The 23865-nt window shown below is 43.1% G+C and overlaps 1 protein-coding gene across 1 annotated transcript in view; it reads left to right on the top strand.

The window, feature by feature from the left end:
* The first annotated feature begins 1397 nt into the window (after window positions 1–1397).
* The window catches only part of LOC111229676 (A disintegrin and metalloproteinase with thrombospondin motifs 20-like), a 79176-nt gene continuing 56708 nt past the window's right edge, over window positions 1398–23865 (top strand). The window contains exons 1-8 of the mRNA XM_022756099.1: window positions 1398–1488; window positions 1688–2049; window positions 6132–6300; window positions 16471–16724; window positions 18899–18982; window positions 19798–19922; window positions 20025–20065; window positions 20388–20493. Of these exons, the coding sequence (XP_022611820.1) occupies window positions 1398–1488; window positions 1688–2049; window positions 6132–6300; window positions 16471–16724; window positions 18899–18982; window positions 19798–19922; window positions 20025–20065; window positions 20388–20493 (1232 nt within the window). The remainder of the gene's footprint in view (window positions 1489–1687; window positions 2050–6131; window positions 6301–16470; window positions 16725–18898; window positions 18983–19797; window positions 19923–20024; window positions 20066–20387; window positions 20494–23865) is intronic.

The raw sequence follows: 23865 nt of genomic DNA, 5'->3' as shown, positions 1-23865 counted from the left end.
CATCAGGGCAAGCCCCTGCTCCACCAGTTTATATAACTCAATGCGATATTTCCTTTTAACATTTTTTTTACAGGTCCTCATGACAAAGTGAAGCATTTGCATGGGGTTTATTTTCCAAACCTGCCTCCACTATACGTCAGTGTAACTATGTTTCATGCATAAAACTCACCAATGCTCTCTTCCATTGTTGTATTTGAAACGCTTCATTTGTAATCTCTAATCTAAGATAATCACGACCCCTTGACTTGCCCACGAACTCGCCTCTCCTGTTGAGCTGTGATGTTTGTAGCCTGTGAACATCTGAGGCTTATGGGAAATGATGTCAATTGGATTTTGAATGAGGTTTTCTCACCACTGTGACAGAACCCAGAAGTTCTGGTTCCACTCTGGCTCTCTATAGTGCTAACACATTACTGAATACCCAGCACCACGTGTCAGTGCTCTCTGGTGGACAAACTATTTAATGGGGACACTGTTTTTAATGACCTTATATCTTTGTTATTTCTGAGCTGGAGTTACTTATGGGCTGCCATTTAGCCCATATAGATATTATCAATGATAAGTATTGGCTGATAGATTGATCCATGCAGCCGATTTAGACCCAGCCAATATATAAGTCTAACTCTACAGTCTAAAGCTTTCATATGAACTCATTATTTATCACCTCAAATGCATCACAAGTCTCTGGAATAATAGCCTGAGCAATTTTATTAATGTTCAAAGCAAAAGACTTTGAAATAAAAGAAGAAATAAGCTCAGTTAAGTCTCACATTGGCAGAATGTCAGTGTCTTCCATAGTTTCAATAGTGTCATTCACGTTTTCCATTAGCAATAATCACTGCTGATGAAAAAGCTAAAACCCTGAATTCCAGATGTTTTTGTTGCTGTGGTTGATTCTCACATAGTGACTGACACTGGAGTTGATTTCTCGGCTTTCTAACACTGCAGCTCTCGATCCTGCCCCATGTGTGGTGGTCGAGGCGCACTCACCATTGGCTCGGGAGCCTATGGGGGCGTTGCTTCGCAGTTGGTGAGTGCTTAGGGTGCAAGGGGTGTTCTAGGGATGGCTAAGGGAAAGCGTACTTGGCACTGATCCCTCCTTTCAGTATAGACTACAGTTTACATTAGGCAGCATTTTTTTTTTAAATTTTTCTTGTCAGGGGGATGAATGTGTCATAAATAGTTCGCGTTTATAGAGGGTAGTGGATGCATGTTTAGCAATGCGATGAGGCCAGTGCACTTTGCAAGACTTGCGCTGCAGAGAGCCTCCGCGGATCCCACGACCTGTTGCTGCTGACAAGCCGGGGGAAGGGAGAGGGAGCAGGGGAGCCGCTCGGGAGAGACAGAGGGTACTTGCCTTGGAGACGACAGCCTGGGTTACTTCAGCGGAGCAAATCATGCAGTTTGCAATCTGGCTGGTTGGACTAATGTGTCATCTGTCAGCACTTGTCCGGGACACTTTGCAATACCGATTGCATCCAAAACAAGGTAGTGTTTTGTTTTGATTTATGAGTACGGTGGAGTGATACGGTTGGAGGTGTTTAAACAGTAGTTTGTGGTGTGGGAGAGTGATGCCTGGTGTACAGTGGGGCTGTCAGTCTGCAGCTGACTTTGCTTTGCTGTTATTGCCGCTACTTTGTCTCTGAATCACAACTTTCTCTGACTTCTCTTTTTTTTTTTGATGCAGAAAGCTTCATCAAGCAGCTGTCATCGTATGAAATCATCACCCCGCTCCGTGTGAATGACTTCGGAGAATCATTCCCCCACACATTGCACTACAGAAGGAGACGGAGAAGTTTAAATGACGACCTGTCGGGTTTACGGGTTCACTACAGGATTGATGCATTCGGGGAACGCTTTCATCTCAATCTGACCGCGGACTCCGGCTTCATCGCCCCCTCTTACACAGTGACACACTTGGGAGCGGAACAGAGCAACGGCACGGACTCCTACTTCCAGGACCCGGCCGATATGCGCCACTGCTTTTTCCGCGGACACGTCAACGCCAAGAGCGAGTACCCCGCCGTCTTCAGCCTGTGCACTGGCCTTGTGAGTATTGACTTTTAATCGCCTTTAAAGATTTTTATTTGAGAAGATGCTGACAGGCCTCCACGCTTCGTCCCGTTTCAATCAGTTTCACCCATTCATTTCCCCTCATAACCCGACAGCTTAAGTGAAGTGTGCAGGAGTGTAACAAGAGCAAGTGTTGCTGGACTAATGTCACAGGGGAGGGGAGGCGCACGGCCCTGCATCTTACTGCCTGTGTGTGTGGTGATGCTGCTGTTGCACAGAGCAGTCTGGGCATCAGGGTGATGTAAGTGTTAGTGAATGGGGCATCCACTCTTGCTGAAGTGCTCTTGAGCAAAGGACACCAAAAGCCCCGATCAGCTCCAACAAGGGTTGCTGCTCTGTGGCTGACCCCTGTGGCTGTGAGAAGGCAAGAAAAAAAAAGAAAAAAGAAAGACTGATTTTGATGGTAGATCAGTTATTTTAAGTAATTTATCAATCACAAATGCCTGGTCCAAGCTCCTCAGATGGGATGACTTGTTGTTTCTTTCTGTTTCACATCATTGTGCATTTAATATCTTTGCATTTTTTCATAGTTTTTCACTAAGGAAAAAAAAAAAACATCAGATCAGTCGTTAATGAAAGTCATCATCAGCTCCAGCCTCAAACAGACATTACCATTCAGTCTGAAGCAGCTGTTTGCTTTTTGATGGCTCCTTATCATATCTTTTAGATCTTATGGGGCTGTAATGGAGTTATTGGGTAATAATGAGTTTACAGCCCCATTGTACCACATGAGGATCCTGATGCCTGAGTCATTTAATTTGCTGACTCCTGTGTGAGAGAATCTGATAAGTGCTAAAGGGGATGACTTCATGGGTCACATAAGGTTACTGGTCCAGGGGCAGGGGGTTGACCTTAGTCGCGCCATCCGGATTGTGGTGTGGTGTAGACTCTGTGTGGTGGGGGGTGTTTGGCTGGCCACTGCAACACAGACAGGAGGAACATAGCCTTGGAGTCTCCCTCCCTGTCATAACCCCTTTCAGTGACATAATCCTTATTTTAGGTAGGTGCACTGTGTACAGTACCAGGATAGCATGTCACAGAATAGGTGTCAGCTGCACTTTCAGGCTTTTTGAACTTGTGCATTCACAATGCATGATTGTACTCCAGTTGCAGCCTGGCATAATGATTGTGAAATTATCTCTTACTGGGGATTAACTGCCTTCAGTGTGGCTTTTGAGAAAAGAGACCACCACATAAAGTGTTTTGTCATGTTTGTATTGCAGTTTAAGACACGAGGTATGCTGGAATTATCAGGGTAATAAACTTTTAATTGCCCCTCTGCCCAACTTTGATGTATGACTCGCTTATCCAAACATGTTTGCATCCTTTTTCAAGCAATCTTTGTTGCTTATCCGCATCATCACTCATTGAGAATGACAGGACAATGGAGACAGCACCAGAGGCTATTGGGTCATAAATGTGTCCGTATCTGATCACTGGGGCTTAATGGCCAGGCACATTTTGTTGGGATGAGGTCATTAAGGAATAATTAAGCCCTAAAACAAAGGGGTCATTCTAGAAAAAGCAGGTTCCCCTTTCGTCCATAGTTGCTCAAAGCCGTCCCCAGGGGGGATTTGGAGGAGGGGGGGGTGTTGAGGAGCTTTTGGCCTTTTCAAAGTGAGCTGTGTCGGGTAGAAAAGAGGAGAATCGCTGTGAAGAGGAGACAACGGCCAGTGAAGGTTGTGGGGGAACTTAAGGATTGCTCACACTGTGGGAAACGTTAGCTCACTCTCTCAGTTCACTCACATAATAGAAGTGTGTGGTGAGTCACTCTGTCCTGAGAAATGAGGCTATCTTGATCCCAGCACCAAGCGGTGTACCTCTGTGCAAAGATCAGGCTCATGACACCTTTATGTCCTATTTAACTTCAGAGATTGACTGCAACCGTACGTTACTTTTGCGTGACTCAGCACCCCCGGGGATTTGAGAGTGTCTTTGTTGGATTCAATCAAACAGATGTGTGCCAACAGTCATTCCATCCATGTCATGGGTCTGACCTTGCTTCAAATAGGAGTCCCTCACTTGTAAGGTCCAGTTCAGCACTCACTATTGAACAGCAACAATTGTGTCCGTTCGAACTTTTGCCAGATTTGCTGCTGAGCTAATGCTGGGAAACCCTGAAACTCTGCCCCCTCCATTGACTCAACAGAGCATTTGTCTGTTCAGCCTTTCGTTAACACCACATGAGAACTTTAGAAAGGCTCAACCATAACCATCTAATTAAAGTTAACTCGCCATGGATAGTGATTTACAAGCTACAGGTAAACATCTACCAGTTGTTACGCTGTATAAATCATTCATTACGTCTAGATCACAACAATAGTAGTTGTAGTACGGCAGCAACATTCTCATGTTTAATTAAATCTTAGACAAAACTTTGAAGTCTCACAATCATATGAGGCAAAACAAGATGTTTTGAGTCGTCTTTTTAAACTTACATACACAAGAAGTCCTTAAAGTGCACGAAAAAAAGCCCAGAATTAAAAAAGCTCAAAACAGGATGTCGGTTTGACATATAGGATGGTTCATATGACTAGATTTGTCATTGTCAGTGATTGATAATTAAAGCACACAGGTAAATGATCTCTAACATTGGATAATTTTTAATGTTGATTGTGTGTATAACATAATTTTTTGCAGTCCAAAGTCAACTGGGAAATGTGTAAATTTTGACCCATCAAATTAAATATATTCTGTTTTTTATAGATATGAAATGAATTTAAAGGGAGAGTGTCAGTTGCAGTTTGTAACTGTGATGGAAAGGTCATCTCTGGGAACTGTTTCCCTGAATTAGCTCAGTACAATAATAAAGTTGTGAGTGAAATCATGAATTTTATTTAACTATTTAGCTACATTGAACCTGCAATACATTGGCACATCTTACTCTAAAATGAAAAGACTTCCCGGGTGAGCAATACTTCAGCTTCAGCTTCCTCTCCAGGTAAAGCATATGTCACAGCATCTGATCGAGGGAAGCTCAGCGCAGCCCCTGCACGTCTATTCCATTTGTCTTTGGCAGAAGACAATTATTTCTACAATGTAATTGGATTCTGCCAATAGTTTGATTAACTCCTGCTTGACAGAACCGAAGACATGGTAAGATTGCAGAGCATCAGAGGCAGAGGACAGCGTGCCACTTTGAAGCGCTGGCTTCTATTTCTTGCGGTGCAGGTTGTTTCTATCCTGTGTCGTGTTTTCACAAGCTCATTACACTGCAGCGATGAACACATGCAGCGCTTAGGGCTTGCAGCACTTTTGAGGAAGTACGGTACATAAACGTGCGAGCCAACTAATCCTTCACTCTTTGAAAGACGGAGAGGAAAGGTACACATACAGTTTGTACATGTTTTCCATATCCGATTTGTATGTTTTCCATTGTCAAACGTCCGTCACTTGTGGGGATGGTTATGGGATAATGCTGCCTCAAAGATAACATTCCAGAGTCCAATATCCTGTTTAAGTGTGCGAATGAAATTACCATACAAACACCATTGTGCCTCATGGCCAAGTGAGCTAAGAAGCTTTGTGATGGACTGAGCTGCCAAATCAATATTAGCATTCCTCTGTCAGCAGCTCTGTCCATGTATGATGATGTCACTCCTCCCAGTGTCAGCTTGTGAGGGGGAAATGCGGTTTTACAGATATAACAAGCCCTCCACATTAACACCCAGTGCTTGAAGGTGTAAAATGGTTGTCTGCATTGTGATGATTTACTTGTGCATCGATAAATGTATAAATGCCTTTAAAATGTTCTTGATTCTCATGGTTAGAGATGTTCTCTGACCTTTCTGATTCAGCATGTTTTTTTTTTTCCATGTGCACCTGCCAAAAAAACAGAGCCTTTTCAAAAGCATGGAAATAATGCGCACAGCGGTGCTCAAGGGCAAAACAGAATGACTACAATTAGATCACAACCTCTTTAAATGAAACTATGCCCCTATCAGTAAACTACACTTACATACACACAGTACAGTATGCACACATGCAAGCACATGCTTCATACCAAAGCCATCAATGACATCTTTTTTTTTTTTTTTCTTTTTTTTTTTTCGCTGTAGATTGGAACTTTTACGACACAACATGGTGAATATTTCTTGGAGCCTCTTTTAAATGCTGCGGGGGAGGAATATGACGAAGAGCACAATAAACCTCATCTAGTCTACCGACATGAGAGGAAGAGGAACATCTCGAAAACCGACAACAACACGGAGCCCTGTGCTGCCTCAGGTAACAGACTGCCTAACTACACTGCCTGTAACCACTGTCTGTCTGACTTTCACCCACCAAACACTTACCTCCTGATGACCTGCATTCACTTTCTGAATGTAAAATTATACTCAGTCACGATCTTTGGCTTGCAGGATACCCAAAAGATTTCAGCCTTGATTAAGGGGTGTTACTGAAAACTCCTCAGCTTAATTAAGCTCCCGCACTGCCTGGTGTTTTTACTTGTGTTATGCTGCAGCATTCAATCCCAAGACGGAGTAATTACTTTTTAGTCTTCGGTTGCCATGAAAAGAAGTGGAGAGGTTTTTCCGCTTGGGAGATTGCTTTAAAGTTCCCCCAGTTTCATTTGAATTTTTATGGTAGAGGCCTTTGGGTGGTGGAGAGGGCCTCAAGAGAAAGCAGGGTGACCGAGTGGAGTTCACCACGATGGAAGGCCTTGAGGGTTGTCCTTGCGGGGAGCTCCGTGGGCGGCCTTTGTTGGGAGGTGCAATAAATCTTTTATGTACAGACCGCTTGATTTGCTTGTTGTCTGAACCCGGCCATTGTCGCCTGGTGGTGGCCATTGTGTGGGGCGGCAGTTTAAAGAACTTGGAACTGACCTGATGGGCCAGGCCAGTACCTCCTTAATATGCTTTGCCCTTTCACTCACTCAGTCTGTGTGTGGTAAACAGAGACTGAGAAATCTGGAGGGTCTCTCAGCCCCCACTCCGAGGCACTTTTAAATATACTCTCCCTTAAGAGCTGGGTGAGTGTAGGCTTGGTGAATGATCCCTGACTTCTGATTCTCCCAGGAATATGCATTACCATTCAGTTATGTTTACGTCTTGGCCGGTTATCCTTTTAATAGCTATTTAATGCGATACATCCTGATTTTTTCATCTCATAACATTAACTATAAACCATCATACTCCTTGTAGAAACTATGTTCAGTGGGAGGAAGATGTGCATATGGCAGTGACACCTGTAGGGCCCCATCAAAGGCCAGCAGGTAAACAATGAGCAGGAGGATTAAAAGAACCTAGTGGGGTTGGGTTAGGACTATGAGGTGTCCCAGGCTGCGGCTCCTCAGCTTTATCAGATAGGCCCCTCTCCAGATGCAGCGATAAATGGGCTCTTTGAAGGCCTCACCGAGCCAAGACTAACAGGCCTGTCGTGTCTTTTTATGGGAGTGCACTACACGCTGCTACTGGCAGGTTAGATATAAACACTGGCTTGGCGCGTGTCGTTCAGCTTATAGTTGCTGCTCCTGGTTATGAATTTAGATATTAGCCTCTTGGTTTTTGGATGTATGGGTTAACTTCCTCTGTGTACTCTGGTCTTATCCCTTTCTCTTTACTCTACGCCTGTCTCTACAGGCTCTTTCTCTTTCTTTATGTTCCTCATCAGACTAAATCAGCCTGTAAATATGGGGCTCCTAACCACAGCCTAATTGCTGAGAGAGAGAGAGAGAGAGAGGAGCGAAGAAAAAGTGTCAAATACAGGACCACCAAGTAGAATCCTTGTTAGTGGAGGAATGAAGACCTGGATCTCTTAGGACCAGTATTTTTTGACTGTACCCTTAAAGCATTGAACTTTGTAGCTTTTTGAATGTTGCAACGAAGGTGATGGAGCATTTTATGAAAACAAAATGTGTGAGAAGTTTGACTTTGTTATTACTGGATTGCAATTCTTAACTGGCTATCCAAAGCTGTTCAACTTTTCTTTACTGGTGCCAGTAAATCAGCAACACTATATTACCTGAATTTCCCCTATGGGATAAATAAAGTATCTACCTACCCACCCATCCACCCACCCGGGTGTTTCTTACATTTGGTCAAGCTCTAAAATATTAGAAATCATTATAATTCAATGCAATTACATAGCACCACAAATTATAAAATATCTTTATAAAAACAAAACATTCATAAGGGAACAATTTATTGTGCGGCTGCTAATAAACAGAAAAGATGCATTTTATTTGAGTTTAGTTCATTTCGGTTTTCAGTATGGCTCCCACAGAAACTGATTCATAGCAAGTGAAGAAACAAAAGTTTGTGATTTATCTCACCGCGTAGATGATAGACCCAAGAACCTGTATTGTTAGCGGGAGGGGGGCAGATTCCTTTCCCAGTATCTCCTTTTTTTTTTGAGGAGCTATAAAAGCACTCTTTGTCAGGGTCAGTCATCTTATGGTCCTCTCTCTTTCTCTCTTTCTTTCTCTCTTTCTTTCTCCACTTTATGTTCCCGTGAAGAGGACTCTTGTCTTAAATCAAAATTGGCTGAGTTTGAGTGCGGAGGGGTTTGGCAGTTTTGGGACTTTGAAGAGGTTGTGCAGGTTTAGGGGCCTTGTGGGTTCAAACACATGAAAATGCAGACTGGCCAACAGTTCAGCCAATCTGCTCGCCAGGCCGCCCCTCCCATATGTAAAGACTTTGTTTGTGATGATTATTTTTTACCCGCCTTTCTCTCTGCTGTGCTCTGAAAGAAACCATCTTTTTGAAAATGACAAAAGATGAAACAAGCTGCGTTTTATCAAACGGATCTCGAGGAAACAAAATGTGTATCGGCAGAAAGATACCACTGGTGAGATAAGCTTTTCCCTCGAATATGACAGTATTGCGCCCGTGCACTACAGACACCAAAAAAACAACTGGGACTTCTGTATCTGAAGGCAGTAAGAGTTTCCAAAGTTTGTACAGTCTCTGCTCACCTTTGCAAAAAAAAAAAAAAATGTGTTGAAAGGAGAGGAAGGCCATGTTTCCACAAAGATTTATTTAACAAAGATGAAGTTTTGCGCTTGTCTTCCCTGACATGTACAGATACTTGAGTTTTTCGCACATGTGCCGTCACTACCTGTGAAGTGTCAGAAGCAGAAGTGCGACGATGAGGGCTTTTAAAGTGTAACCTTGATGGAAAATGATGTTTTGTTATTTCAGCAGTCATGACATGGCTATATACCTGTCTTCAGCTGCTTCTTCTCACTGTGTGTGTTCATGTGCTGTTGATAAAGCGCCTCTGCGTCGCTCGATTAGCTGTTGAGTGGATGTGAGTTCTTAAATATGTTTTTTTTAAATGCAAAGTGTCAGACTAAAGCTGCAAATCAGAAATATACGAGTCAATGAGACCTGAACATCCTGAAATCAGCCCTCATTGACTGACATTGCAAGCAACTGTATCAGTCTTCTTGTCTCTGTCAGCCAACCTGGGTGGCTTCCCTGCTGTTTAGAATACCTCTGGAGTAGATAGTTGTTGAGTGGGTGATTAATGTTTTAAAGTCACAGAGTGGCTTGTTGTGCCGGGTTCTGGCTTTTAAAAGCCTTTGGGGAAGAAGCTTAGCGGGCTCAAATCACAACACAGCTCCGACCTTTAATGACACATTCTACGGGGGGGAATCTGTCTCCGAGCTTGCATGTGAATCCCTGTATCGTCCTTGCATGGAGATAGCCACAAGGATGAGGGCGGCTACAGATAGGGGCAGATTCTTCCCTCGCTCTCTTCCCTTTGCTTTCTGAAACCCATGTGAAGACAAGCAAGAGACGGAGGGAGAGGGAGCCGCACAGTATCTCTTTCTCACAGTCGTTGGCTGCTAGTCTTAAACTGTGGGGAGTCGTATTTTGTCTGAATTAGAAACACTTTATTGAACACAGACAGCTTGACAGCGAACGTTACCAGCTGAAAATCCAAACACCAGTGTTCCAACAGTGTCGGGTCCCGAGCGTTTCACCTGATTTCTCGACGGCAAACTGAGGGCAGCTGGGACAGCGAAGTGACTTCCTTTGATGCGGCAATACTTGGCACACATGGCATCTCTGCCCCCTGACCCTCAACACAATCATTGTATAGGATTCCCCCCTTGGTGCCCACTGTGTATACATGGTAGTTAAATGCTAGCATCAGGTTTTTGGTCAATGGGTTCATTTACATGGAAAAATGCCCTCCCCCGCCTGCGGTTTGAACTAGCCGACTTGAATCGCTGCCCGCTCTCCCTTTTGCGCTTTCATGTATGTGAATGGAAGCACTTGTTGATTGTGACCTCACTTCCCTCTTTGTTTGGAGTCACTCACTGGATGGGTGGATGTGACCTTGAGATTTTTCCCCTCCTGGAGGTGCGTGGTTACTGGGCTCGCTGGCTTGTTTGCGGGGACTCAGTTGGGACTATGTATGCATTAAGCTCTTTGTTTTTGACTCTTAACTCCGGCTCTTGACAGGGGTCAGGAAAGGTGGCGAGCCGGGGTGTGATGGGCGGGCGCTGATCACTCAGACAGCACCTCTCACCTTTAGGGTCTGGCTTTAGATGGTGTGGATCTTATGAATGTCAGAAGGCTCCAAAAGGCTTAGGCTTCCTCTGTGCCCTCATGCCCCCTGGACTGACTGAGCCGCCCCCATTCCAGGAAGTACCTATTGTTACTTGGCAAAAAAGTTTGTTTTGGGCTTTTGTGTGCTTGTATAGATGTGGTTTGCTTGTGAATGTGTGTGTCTGCATCCATCAGAAGAGCATGTCATCTCTCTGGCCAGTCAGTGGACCATGTATCCCACTGAGTATTGGGAATTGCTGACTGAGCAGTGCAGAGGAATGGAGAAAGGCGTTTCTTTCTTCATGTGTTTGAGCAGTCCTGGCCTGCGCTGCATGTGCCTGTCGGTCTTGCTCCAGAGCTTGGCAGAGGCCCCAGCTTTTTCTCAAGCTCCCACTGCCCGTCTTTCTGCTTTTACACCTGCTTCTCTAAAGTAGCTTTCTCACCCATTGCCTTGCTATTGGCGTTGATAGAAAGAGAAGCAGAATTTCTTCTTGTCTCGTGATTGTCCTTTTGAAAGGACGCAGCATTTTCTTTGTAAAAACAAGATGATAATATTAATCTTAATTGTCAAATGAGTTGAAAGATGGGTTTTTGTCATGCACCGACTCCAAGTCTTGAGCCAACATGTGCATTAGTTTTGCGTAATGTGCAAGTTTTCCCCCTCAGGCGTGATGCTCTGTCCTGTCATTGCCTCACATTTCATAACACTGCATGACAGATGCAGTGCAAGCAGCTAATAATATGGTCCATTGCACTCAGTGTCACTGTCTGATTTTAAGATAACAGATACTCTGGACAGGGCCGAACAGGGCTGGGCAGCTATAGACAGTCTATAACTTTAATAGCTGCCATGTGTCTGCCTGCCCTGAGGCCTTAGCCCCATTGAACCCAATGTGTTGTGTTGTCTCGGGAGTTCCCATGACAGATTCCAGCTGGGGCTATTTTCTGCCACTGTCTACTGTCTGGGCATTCTTAGCAGATGGCGGCTGATTGGAATGGTTAGAGCAAGTTGAGTGACAGTGACTGACTGCATGGTGGCATGGGTGGCAGTCAGAGGTGAGAGGGGGTGACAGGTGAGCGACAGTTTCCCACTGAGGTGGACTGGGGAGAGACAGCGGCCGGTGAAACATCAGTGTCATCGCCTGCGGCTCGGGCTGTTTATCATCTGAGAGGCCAGATAATCACTCAAAACTGCAGATCAGCCTTGGCTTTGTCAAGGCAAAACTGTTATTTGATACTTTGTTACAGGGTCTCAAATAGGTTTTTAATACTTTTGAAAATATGGGAGATGGAGGAGCGTTACTTAATACTCCAATTATATTGTTATAGTCGCACTTGGTTTCCTTTTTTTCTTTGTTTACAAGCTATATCATTGTATTTACTGCATGCTCTTAACTAAAGGGTAATTCTGGTTTATTCTTGTTGCGCAGCCATCATTTCAGTTGTGATTTACATTTACTCACTAAAGCAATCACTGAAATCTGATTTTTGTGTGGAGCTAATGGCACCGGTATAGGCCATTTATTTAATTACTGCTCCACAAATGTCATCCAGTCTTCACCAAATTTGGCACATGGCATATTCAGATGAGCTTCCAAAAACTGCCTGTTTGCTTTTTGATATTCCATACTGAATGTCTTTAACTGGTTGCCACATTCTTGCAGACATGGCCCCTTTGACATAAACTAAACTATAGCTCTAGAATGAGTTGTGCTGCTGCAACCAAATTTCAGTGGCTCTTGGCAGCCACCAGCCACTCTGAATGACTGTCGAATATCATGTGTGCTTTGATGCAGATCCAGATCCAGGTGCAGATTTTGAAACAATTGTCATTATTTGAACAGCAAACTGAAAGGTTTGTGCAGCCTTGAAGGAGCTTGTTGGAGGACGACTCTCTTTAAAACTGAATGTCAGAGTTTGATCCTGACAAAGGAAAACACTCCAGGCCCCTGACCATCATTAGGAGTCCGGATCCATTAGTACTGCTTTGTCTCCTAAAAGGAGGTCTGCTACTCCAAACACATTCTTCAGCTGACCACCATGCTGTCTTTTGCATGTCTCTGAACTGAAAATAACAACTGAACTCTGAGAGCACTGTAAGTGCACAAACCCCCCTCCGTCTTCCAGTGAGGTCAAAAGCCATGCCACTTCACTTTTAAAAGCCTTCTTCAGCAGCAACAATTAGCTGCCTTTTGCTTCTCTCCGTCTAGCCACAGAATTGCACTTAATTGTGCTTCTGTCTGCAGGAGTTTCAACATTTTTCCCCACTCGAGTCGTACTGTTGGTTAACCAGTGTGTGACCTCAAATTCAGGCAAGGTACTACCTATACACAATGTAAGGCATACTATCTATTTAACTGGAACCTGGGGAAAAGGGGGCGCTTTAACTCTCAGCAGGCCATTGTAAAAGAATGTTAATTAGTTCAACAATGAAATATGTGTTCCCTATTGTTGGGCTCTTGGCATTGATACTTTTGACAGAGAACTGAAGGAGAGTTAAAGAGCAGCTTTTTGATCTAGGCTGAACAGTCTTCATTTACATGAATTGGGCTCCAACATCATGTCCATACACAAGCATCAAACATCAAAACGCTTCCATACTTTAATGTTTACGAATGAATGCTTAAGCGTAAACAGATGTATGCATTCAAACAAACTGAAATTTTGAAACTATTAGCTGTGTGAGGTACTTGATGTGCAATTAAACATGTTATTGAAAGAATAGATTAACATTGTTTAAACTACTCTTTGTGTTTGATTATCCTCTGGCGAGTTGACAAGTCAAGTAGGCGTTGGAGCAGAAAAGTGAATGTGGTGTGGGTCTGTTTTTGAACTAGGTCCATTCTGGAGCCAACAAAATTACACCATTTATAAACGCTTACACTCGTGCTGTGCAGGGCTCACTTTATTCTTTCTCTGTTATGAAGAACGGCTGGAGTTCAGTTTTATAGACTCGTGCTGATTAAATTTTTGTTAGCGTAAAAAAAAAAAAAAAAAATCAATATGTCACATTTCTGTGTTTGGTAATCAGTTCCAGAGATGTGGTTGTGTAGGTGATGCTGATATGGTACCCAGTGCCAAGAGTGATGTCATGTCTCTGTGTGTCCGGCGGGTCAGGCCAGTCACCCCTGTCTTCTCATGGTGTAAGTAGCAGCTCACTACCTAGTGAGAGGGGGATTTGAACCTAAGGCGATTTGGGAAAGGTTGTGTGTGGCTAATCTGCACTGATTCAAAGGCTATTATAACAGAGACCATATTTTCACCTCCTCCTCCTCCTCCTCCTCCTCCTCCTCCTCCTCTTCTTTTCTTTTTTCATCTCACACTTGCTTGAGTCTTAACACCACTTTCTGTGGATGTACGTACAGTACATACTCTTCTGTGCTTTGCTAATCCCTTTGATGTCAGACTGTCTGCAGTGATGAGTCTGTTTAAGGGGTTTAGTGTAGTGGGTTTGGCCTCGGAGAGATTTTTCCTGGAAAATACAAAGCTCTGTTCTGGCCCAGCTGCCTGGGCTGTGTGCACGGGCACAGACGGGCTTGGCGCTGACTTGGATGCTGGCGCTGGCATGGGGCAGGGCCTCATGGCGTCAAGAGTTGTGTGCCATTGTGCCAGGGAGTCACGCTCCGCCTCGTGTCCCCGCTGGGGGCATCGCTTGAATAATCTCGGCGCGCTCTGCGAGTTTTCCTTCCTCTTTTTTTTTTTTTTTTTTTGCTTTTCTCTGACCTAACACTTACACACAATCTCTCTCTGTCTGGCAGTCTGGAAAGATTGAGTGTTTAGAAGACAAAGGAACTCTTCACCATAATCGGGTTATCCAAAGTTGAGGAGGTTGTTTAGGATGAGGGACTCCAAACTATGCTTGGCTTGTGAACGCTGTCAGTCATATAATCACTGAAAGTCATTTATTCGCTGAATGTCATTTGATGCTTCATTTATTTTGCTATTTTCTCTAAATTGTTCATTCTTTTAAGTCTGCAACTTTCCTTAAGAGCAACAGAAACCACAGTAGAAGGTTATATTTGAAAAATTTGCCTCCATTTTTTGTTTTTTGCAAAAATTGCAACAATGCATTTTAGTAATGATGGAAAAGGACATTGTCAAAGGAATTTGAGATTGTGCTGCTGTGTCTGTGTCTCACCATTCACTCCTCCTACATTTATCTGGCACTTTGTCTGGTGGCTGCTTAAAACCATCTTCCCCCAGCGGGGTGATGGCAGAAACTGCTGCAACCTTTCTTACACAGTTTCACATGCAGCTATGCATCACTGCAAATCTATACAGCACAGTGACCTGTATGCTGTACTAAGTCCGTAAATGGCCTGTTTTGACACAAAAAAGCTATGGAAATCCATCCAGTGCTGATAAATGATTCATCTTGGCTGAAACAATTTGACATTCAGACCACGCAGAAGATTTTTGATGTGTTTGTCATTAGCTTGATTGATGATGTTGAAGAGATTTTTCTTGAACGAAGATCCGTCACTTAGCTTTCAGTATGGAGTGGCTTGGTGTTCAGTAACAGGAATACGCTGCAGCGTTTTGTTTAGAGCTTGCCTGTGTGTAAGCTTGGGGCATATCCAAAATGTCCTGCAGTAATTTCACAATATACGATATTATCGTGCACATGTGGGGGTGGGGTTATAATATAATATTTTATGTTTCTTCTTTTTTAATAATACATAATTATATTATTGTTATATTACTGTTTCAGGTTTTTTTTATAATACATAATGATGTTATTGTATTTTATGTTTCAGGTATAAGTGATGCTGCCACTAAACAGTAGTTCAAAGTTTTATTTGTCACGTAGCTACAATGTACAGTTAGCAAAGAAGTGAAATGAGGTCGGACTCTGCAGCAAGGCAAAACTGCAAAAATGGATCCGATATTATCAAAAATATAGTGAGAAATACTGGCCAAGCCTACCTGTGTGTTCATCCACTTGTTCCCCTGCTCTGCCTGTACCTCTTTCACCAAACCCTGTCAAGCTTCAGTCTAATGAAACACCCCTGTGGACGAACGTTACGTATGTGTAATTTAGTTCACATCATCCTTAACCTTTGCAGATCCCATCTTTTCCCTTCCTACAATGAAACAAGCTCTTCACGCTTTCCTAGTCTCTGCCTCTGTCTCCCTCTTTTAACTTCACTGGGTCATGGTGAAGGAATCTTTAACTCATAGCCAGCTCAACACGTGCAGTTCAGCTGCGAGAACGCCGGTTGAGTATGCATGGTATATGGCTGTCGTTTCTTTTTTTTTTTTTTTTTTTTCCATTTGAGCTGCTGCTGAAGGCATTCACCTTGAGTCTATAAATGGAGTCATTTCAACCTGGTATTAAACATATTTGATTTGTTGTCTTTCAGATGATATACTTGCCAGGGTCACAAAAGTTGGATAATTTGAGAATTTTTATATCCCCTTGTAGAGTTTATACTCAGGCTAGTCTCTCTGCGAGTCTTCAAAATGCCATCATGGGATTTTCTCTGTTTGTGTGACTTGCGCTCAGGCAGGAGGGAGTGCAGATTACCTGACCTGAAAACTCTTAGTCTCAAAGCTCACCAGTGACCTGTGTCTCTTGGTACAACTTTTTTTTTCTTCCTGAGAACTGGAATGACACAATAATTTATGGCAGGTTTTTGCAAAAGAAGTCCAGCGTGTTTCTGTTATGTCATTGGAATTCAGCTAAGCTAAAACCCTTGGCTCTTAACTGTAGATGTACCATGCTCTCTCATGAAATGCCTATAGAATATAAAGTGGTATCCAGTGTGGATGAATGTGAGCGTTTCAGGCATGGTCCTAAGACTTAAATGATGATGAATTAGTTGATAACATATTTATCAATCCACCTCCAAACTTAACGTCTGTTTTTTTTGTTTTGTTTTGTTTTTTTAAACAGAGGACTCCAAGAGGCCGTTGTCTTTTGAGAGCAGAGGAAACCTGGGAGAGGAGCTGGACTATCTTAGAACCACAATAGATGATCAACACATTTATGAGAACAACTCCACCAACACAGACTCCAGATCCCCACGCCGACGCAAGCGTTTCCTGTCTTACCCTCGCTACGTTGAGCTGATGGTGACGGCGGATGCCAAAATGGTGCGTCACCATGGACGCAACCTAGAGCACTACATCCTAACAATCATGTCAGTAGTAAGTAAAATAATGTTTCTAAAAATTATTATTTTATCTCAATGTTGAAGATTTTTTTGTTCAGTATTTTGTTCAGTATCATCAGATGATATTTTGTCAGTTAAATTATTACAAGAATTTCCATATTTCTATCTGCTTCTACTGTTATTCAGCCATGATAGTTTTGGTTTAAATGTGCAGGTTTTGAGATTTCCAAATTCATCAGTGTGTTTTTATGAAGTAGGTGGTGCTAGAAGCTTAGTTACACAGTGACTAATGGCAGGGCTAGTTGGCTAACATCATTTGCTAACATGAGCCTGTCACAATAAAAATAGTTGCGATTACTTTGGATAGTCCACAGGCCCTACTGAAGAAATAGCCCCTATGAAAACAGTGAGGATATTGCTGTGAACATATAGCTTCACTGTATTGGGGTAGTGGCAGATATCTCAGAGAATGACGCCTCAAAAACTGGAGCAAATAAAATCCAAAACTATCCCCATGGGTAAGAAAGGTTTTTTCTTGGTAATTTGGTGAACACAGCCTTTAAAATGTAAAAAACCCCAACCCCATTTTACCTTTTGACATTTTGGTTGTAAACCCTGGTATGACCTGAGCATGCCGCTGCCCAGTTAATTGGTAAAATCCTGGCTCAGCACATTGGTCTCTTTATGAGTCCCATATCTGACAGGGAGAGCTGACCGGCGATGACTGTCCCTGTATGTATTAGACTAAAAGTGTTTGGGGATCGCTGTGTCAAAAGCAGGATAGGTTATCAGTTGTCCTGAACTGTGTGTACCTCCTGCTGTCTCTCACCAGTGTGACAGTCTGAATGTTTCAGAACACTCATTAACTTACAAAGGAGTAATGATTGTCAGTGGAGTGTTATCCTTAAGTGAGGTTGATAGGGTACAGTCAGTGTTAAAAAGCAATGTGCCAGGTCAGTTTTATTGTCAGGTTTGAAGTCAAAACATTAGTTTTGCCATGTTCATGTCTGCAGGGCAGCGGTGGTGGCGAACCTCTTTTTTTTTTTCCTTCTATGTTTCAGAGTCTGCAGTCACATTACTTTAGCCTCACTTTCACCAAACCAGAGAAAAATATGACAATTTCAAGCAGAACTGAGAAGTGTACCAAGTTTAATCCACTGGGTTTATTAAGTTAAGTTTTTAGGTATAGGTCATGTTGATGACGTGTGGTTACCTTCCCTGGGACAGCAGATGGAAAGCAGCTTATAGCTAAATATATCATTTTTGTAGATGGTCCCTGAAAAATAAATCTGCTAAAATGAAAATACATATATTGTATTTCAATTCTTTTTTCTTTTGTTTTTTGTCTTATATCAGGAGATTTTCTGATATTGATATAGCCTAAAAAACATCATGCGTGATATGTCAGACCAGATGTCATGCACTGAGAACTTGTCCGTGGTGGTAGCTACAGCCCTGCTGACATTTCTTCCTGTCTTCAGAGCTTGTGTTTGGCTAACTGGCTGTGTGAGATCCTGTAGTGATGGCCCAGTGTAGGCTGTAGCCCCCCTCACTTGATTCTTGCGCTGATCATGCAATAACATACGTTGGGGAAAGAGCATACAGAACAAGGTCCTGTGTCACAGTTGGGCTAAGAGCAAGCAAAGACAGGATCCCTATGCCCACTCTGGACAGGCCTGGGCCACGTTTGCCTCCCTCCAAGGCTAAAACAGGCTAAATGTTTATAGTGGACTAATGAGTTCCTGTCAGGAGGCCGCACACGGCCTCAGGAGACCGCTGGCTGACCGTGACAGGGGTGCACGAGAAAAGCAAGAGAAGCGGAGAGGAAAAACTACAGAGGGAATGTTTTGCTGTCCTCACAGAGGGGCTCTGAGCTCCAGCTTTGCTGAAGTTTCACATTTGTAGCTGGGTCCAGCTTTCAGTTTATTTTTTCTTTGCTAAGGTCTGTGGGGGAATTGTAATTGGTTTTAATACCCTGTTGATTAAACTTACCCTCAAGGAGACTTTTTTTCTCTTTTGACTTCAATGAACTGTTGCTATTTTGATTAAACCCCATGGAGCTTAACTAAAAAAAGCGATAGCTGTATGTATCTTTCCAAGTATTGAGTTCAGAGAGGTAGACTAGCTTTTATACCGTCTCTATCTGTGCTCTGGTTCAGGTTAGTGGAGGTTTGCATTTTTTGTCTGTGTGTTTTGTCTTTGTTACAGGTAGCAGCAGTGTACAGGGATCCCAGCGTAGGAAACCTCATCAACATCATGATTGTCAAACTAGTCATCATCCACAATGAACAGGTGAGTGCAGGGTCGTTGAAGGCTAACCCTAACCCTGTATCCAGGTCTCCAATATGGCTGACGTCAGCGCAGGTGTCCCTGGCCTGGCCTTTTCTCTGTGGGGCCTGTGTGAAAGGACACTGCCTTCCTTGTCAGTCTGAAGTCTCCAGAGAGGTCTCCTTAGAAAACAAACGGCACTATAGTGAAGCAGCTAGCCACCTGCAAACAAAATGTGGCTGAAGAGACTCACTGTAGTTTTTTTGGTCACTGGAATTGATTCAATAGTTTCATTTACTTAATTTCTCACCAACCTGGATATTGTTCACGTTTTTGTCCATTAATGTTTCTTGGTTATAGAACGGCTGATCAGGGTTAAGAGCTAAAGACTCCTGCACCTTTCCAAAAAGCTAAAATTTACCAGAAGGATTTTTATCAAGGGACACCATCAGGTAGAATATCCTGTATTTAAATATTTCAAAATGGATGACTACCCACTGGGTCGGATAGAAATAGGTCTCTGCCTGAAATGTTCAGCCGTTCCCAGAGGAGAAGGACCCAGTGCAAGAGGGATGCTATGCTGTACCCTTGAATTTGTAAGGGGACTGCAGTACTTTCTGTGTTTAATCATGGTCTAGCTTAGAGACAATTGTTAAACTGAGGTTGTTTGGAAAGCTTTACCCCCTATGTCATTCTTGCCAAAGTCATAATGGACAAATGCAGGATATCCCTTTAAATATAAGAGAGATTTTTTAAAACCTAGTTACTACAATAACTACTTAAAACATTGCTATATTTTTTTCTTGGTCAAATCCCCGTTGGTGTTTCACCCCAAACAGGAAGGGCCCACAGTGAGCTTCAACGCTGCCACGACTCTTCACAACTTCTGTGTTTGGCAGCAAAGCCAAAACGTCCAGGATGACAGCCATCCCTCTCACCATGACACAGCACTCCTCATCACCAGGTACGCCCTGTGGCTTTTGAAAGCAAAACCAAATTGCTCAAGAAAACTGTCAAAAAAGTTGTAACAGCGTTGTATATTTTGTGTTTTTCTTTTTTCTTTCAGGGAAGACATCTGCCGTGCGAAAGATAAATGTGACACGTTAGGTAAACTTTTGCTTTGCAAAAACATCTCCACCTCAGGTCCCTTTCAATTAACTTTCCACTCCATTAGCAACAGCTCATAAACTGTGCAGTAATGAGTTTATGGCAAGCTGTCGGCTAATAATATTATAGTGACAGAGCAGAGTGGTAGAAAGGGGAGGAGGGAGGGGGTCGGTGGCAGTGCTAATCTCTCTTACAGAACAGAAGTTTTGATGGTTTAATCGCCTTTAACACTCAAGCTACATTTTTTTTCCAGATTGCACTATGCTGTATATGTTTATATGCATCTGTGTGTGTGTGTGTGTGTGTGTGTGTGATCCTGTAGGACTAGCCGAGCTGGGAACCATGTGCGACCCGTACCGGAGCTGCTCCATCAGCGAGGAAAATGGAATTAGTGCCTCCTTCACCATCGCTCATGAGCTGGGCCATGTGTAAGTTGCAGCACAGAACTTGTAGCAATCCACCCCCAACCCCCACTCCTAACCCAACACACACACACACACACACACACACACACACACACACACACACGCTGTACACACACACCACTCACAGCCAAACTTGACCAACAAAAGCCCTCTTATCAAGAAACGTAGGGCGCAGCAGGCACAGGTGCAAAACATAATAAAGTGAAAACTTGACTTTTGATAAGATGCCAGCCTATAATACTTTATTATACAGCTAAAGAAGTTAACCCTGTATGTGTAATAGCTTTGCTTAGAGAGGACAACAAGTTCAGATGAAATTCAGCATGGATATGGTAAGATAATGTTAAAACTATTTTGGAGGTTCTCTGTTCTCTAAATACAGTAAATACACTCAAAGATGACTTGCAAGTAGCACACCAGTGAGTCCAAGGCTAAGTATGCTGTTTATTATTCAGGAGATGTTTAATATCTGAAGAGACTTGCTCCTATCCTGCTCTTTGAAATATCAGCCCTCTAAATACAGATAAAAGAACCTGAACATATCAGGGTGTTGTCATGTCTAATTCGTCTCTTAGTGAGTAAAGCAGTGTTATCACATCATGCTTGTCCGCCACAGAGTGTTTTCACAACAAGCAAGTATTGCCACATGTAAGAAGTGGAAAAAAAAAGTTCTCGTATGCATAATCTCTATCCAAATGTCCAAGTCAAAACACATGACACTATCTTTCCTCTGAAGCTCTGTTTATTCTAAACATCTATCTGAGGTCAAATTATAGTAAATCACTCATTACCACCTCTTTCTTTTAATCTAGTCCAGCTGTTTTCAGTGTGGTGTAATATTAGAAGCACTATAAGCCGTAGCTAACACACTGGTTCTTTCTCTGAACACCTTCTTTCTCCATCACTGCCAGCTCACTTTTGGACAATTTATTATTAATTTTTTTTTAAGAAAGTCAAAGCTTCTGTCATTTGTTCTGTTCTGTCTTTGTGTCCACCTCCCTCGCAGAATATAATTGTGTAAGTGAGTGAGAGATTTTCTTTCCGGTCTGCCTGTCTGTTTGTGTGGATAGTAAAAAGGACCAGTGTCAGTGTGAGCTTGTGAGCCACTGGGTAAGAATGAAAGATATTCTTCTGCCTCCTCTGTCCCGCTCACACATTCTTCCAGTGGAGAGATCGGACCAGAGCGGCAGCCTGATGGACGAGTCTGTGGGTCCCCCCCCCCCACTCTCTTCCCCTTGCATCCCGTGTGGATCTGTTTATGCTAAAGTTCAAGCAGCTGGAGGCCCAGTTGGCTCGGACTCTTGGCGTGGTCAATCGCTGCGTTCACAGGCACGAGCTCTCGAGAGTGTTTAGCGCTCTGGGAAAGCCAGTGTCAGGTAGTGGGAGCCACTCAAGAGCATTGCAGATTAAAGATAGATTTAGACTAATGGATAAGAGGCCTTTCTCAGATGACTGCGAGAACGTGTGATTCCTAATAGCCATCATGGGGATTTTCAGGCGAGGCAGTGTCACTGGATAGCTGCTCAAAGGTGACACATACAAGGATTTATCAAGTTTGGCATTAGATGCCAAGGTTTCAAATGTCATGGATCACAAATAAACCTTCCTGATATTTCGGTTAGAGTCTATAGCTGCCAACAGACTTTTAAACATCTTAAGGAATATGAAGAGCTACGCCACAAAGCATCACTGATCACACACACCCTAAGCAAGCGGGCTAAGTAGATAAGATGACTGGGATGGTCAAAGATGGTTTCTTTTGTAGGGAAATACACCTAGAGGAGATAAGATGTGTAAGCCACTGACAATGCAGAAATCCATTTTTTCGCAGTATTTGGTGCTCACCGCTGTCACTGAGCTCTGTCTCTGTTGAAGCGCTGACAAAGGGCTGCTGCTGCAGACTGCTCTGTTTGCTGTGATTCTTATTTATGTACAGCCAACCTACAGGAATTCAGGTTGTCATCGCTCCAGCAGTACATCTTCCTCTCAGTTATTTATGGGCGTTTCAGCACAGAAATCTGTTTATGTCTTGCTGAAAATCAGCTCAGTAGGATGACAGCATGGTATTAAGGGGTGGCATGATGAAGAACTTCAACTAATAGTGAGTAAACTCTTAAATTTATGACATTCTGGATGCTAAAAATTTAGTTCTGCAGGTGGTACACTCCCACTAGCATCGACTCCTCTATTGATCTGTCTCCAAACAGAGAGCCACAAAACGGCCTGATTTATGACCTAATTCTACTAAAAGGCTCTCATCTCAGGATTTTCAGCCAGTGTCCTCATTAGTGGTCTTTAAACCTGATTAAACTAAATCAGCGTAATGTTTTAAGAGTACAAATTATTTGGAGCTTGCCATGAATCCATATCCTGACAATAAGAAAGTCTACATCATCGCAGCAAAGAAATTAGCTTTTCATTTTTATCTTAAACCTACGGTCGCCCTGAGAGCTCGGTGCACTGCAACTTAAGAAACACATGCAGAAACACAAAACAACAAACAAATTCAGAAAAGATCTTCATCCATTTGACAACACAACACTTGCTCACACACTAAAAAGTGACGAAAACCGGCTGGGACGCAGTTGCATGGATGTGTTAAAATACATGCACACTTGCCGTTCAATGCTTTTAACTTCAAAAATCACAAAGCATTCAATAACAAGGGCGTCCCAGCCAGGTCCGTCACTGTTTTCTGTCCCCTGGAAACACTTTTTCTCTGTCATCTGTGCTACTTGTAGCGGGTTTGTGTATTTGGTTGAGTTGTGAATATTTGCAGCGCATTTGTTGTCAAACTGATGAAGATGTTTTCTGAATGTATTTGTGTTTTCTTAAAACTGCAATGCGTTGAGCTCTCAGAACCACAGTATGAATCTGCCTGTCACAGTCCGCATCACCCTGATGCACCTATGCTGCATCATAAATGACAGAGAGTAATTTGCAAATACCATCTGAGCCAGATTAGATGTTGTCAGCATTAGTTGACAGCTTGGTTTGTGTGTGCAGAGCTCATTACTGTGCCAGAAGCTTAATTATTGCCCTGGGTGTTTTCCTTCAGGCCCTCGGGCCCCTGTAGGGTGGGCCTCATGCCAGCCATGCTAGGTCTTTTTTTTTTGTTTGTTTTTTTTTTTGTTGTTGTGTGCGGTGATATGGATTGACCCTGGGCCACAGAACCAGAGCCCCAGCACTTGGTCATATCCTGTTGTAAACATCTCAGACATCATACAGCTGCATGAGTTCCTGTGTGTATAAATACTCGCGCTCGCATATGAGCATGCACTACATGTATTTGTGAACATACGCCAAACCGCGGCACAAAACAGGACATCCGCAATGGACCACGCTATTCTGGACATGATCAAGAAAACTGCTTTA

Source organism: Seriola dumerili, unplaced genomic scaffold, assembly GCF_002260705.1.
Source record: "Seriola dumerili isolate Sdu_G_001 unplaced genomic scaffold, Sdu_1.0 BDQW01000242.1, whole genome shotgun sequence".
NCBI classification, from domain to species: domain Eukaryota; kingdom Metazoa; phylum Chordata; class Actinopteri; order Carangiformes; family Carangidae; genus Seriola; species Seriola dumerili.
The sequence above is the reverse complement of the archived record's forward strand: the minus strand, read 5'-3'. Positions and strand labels throughout refer to the sequence as shown.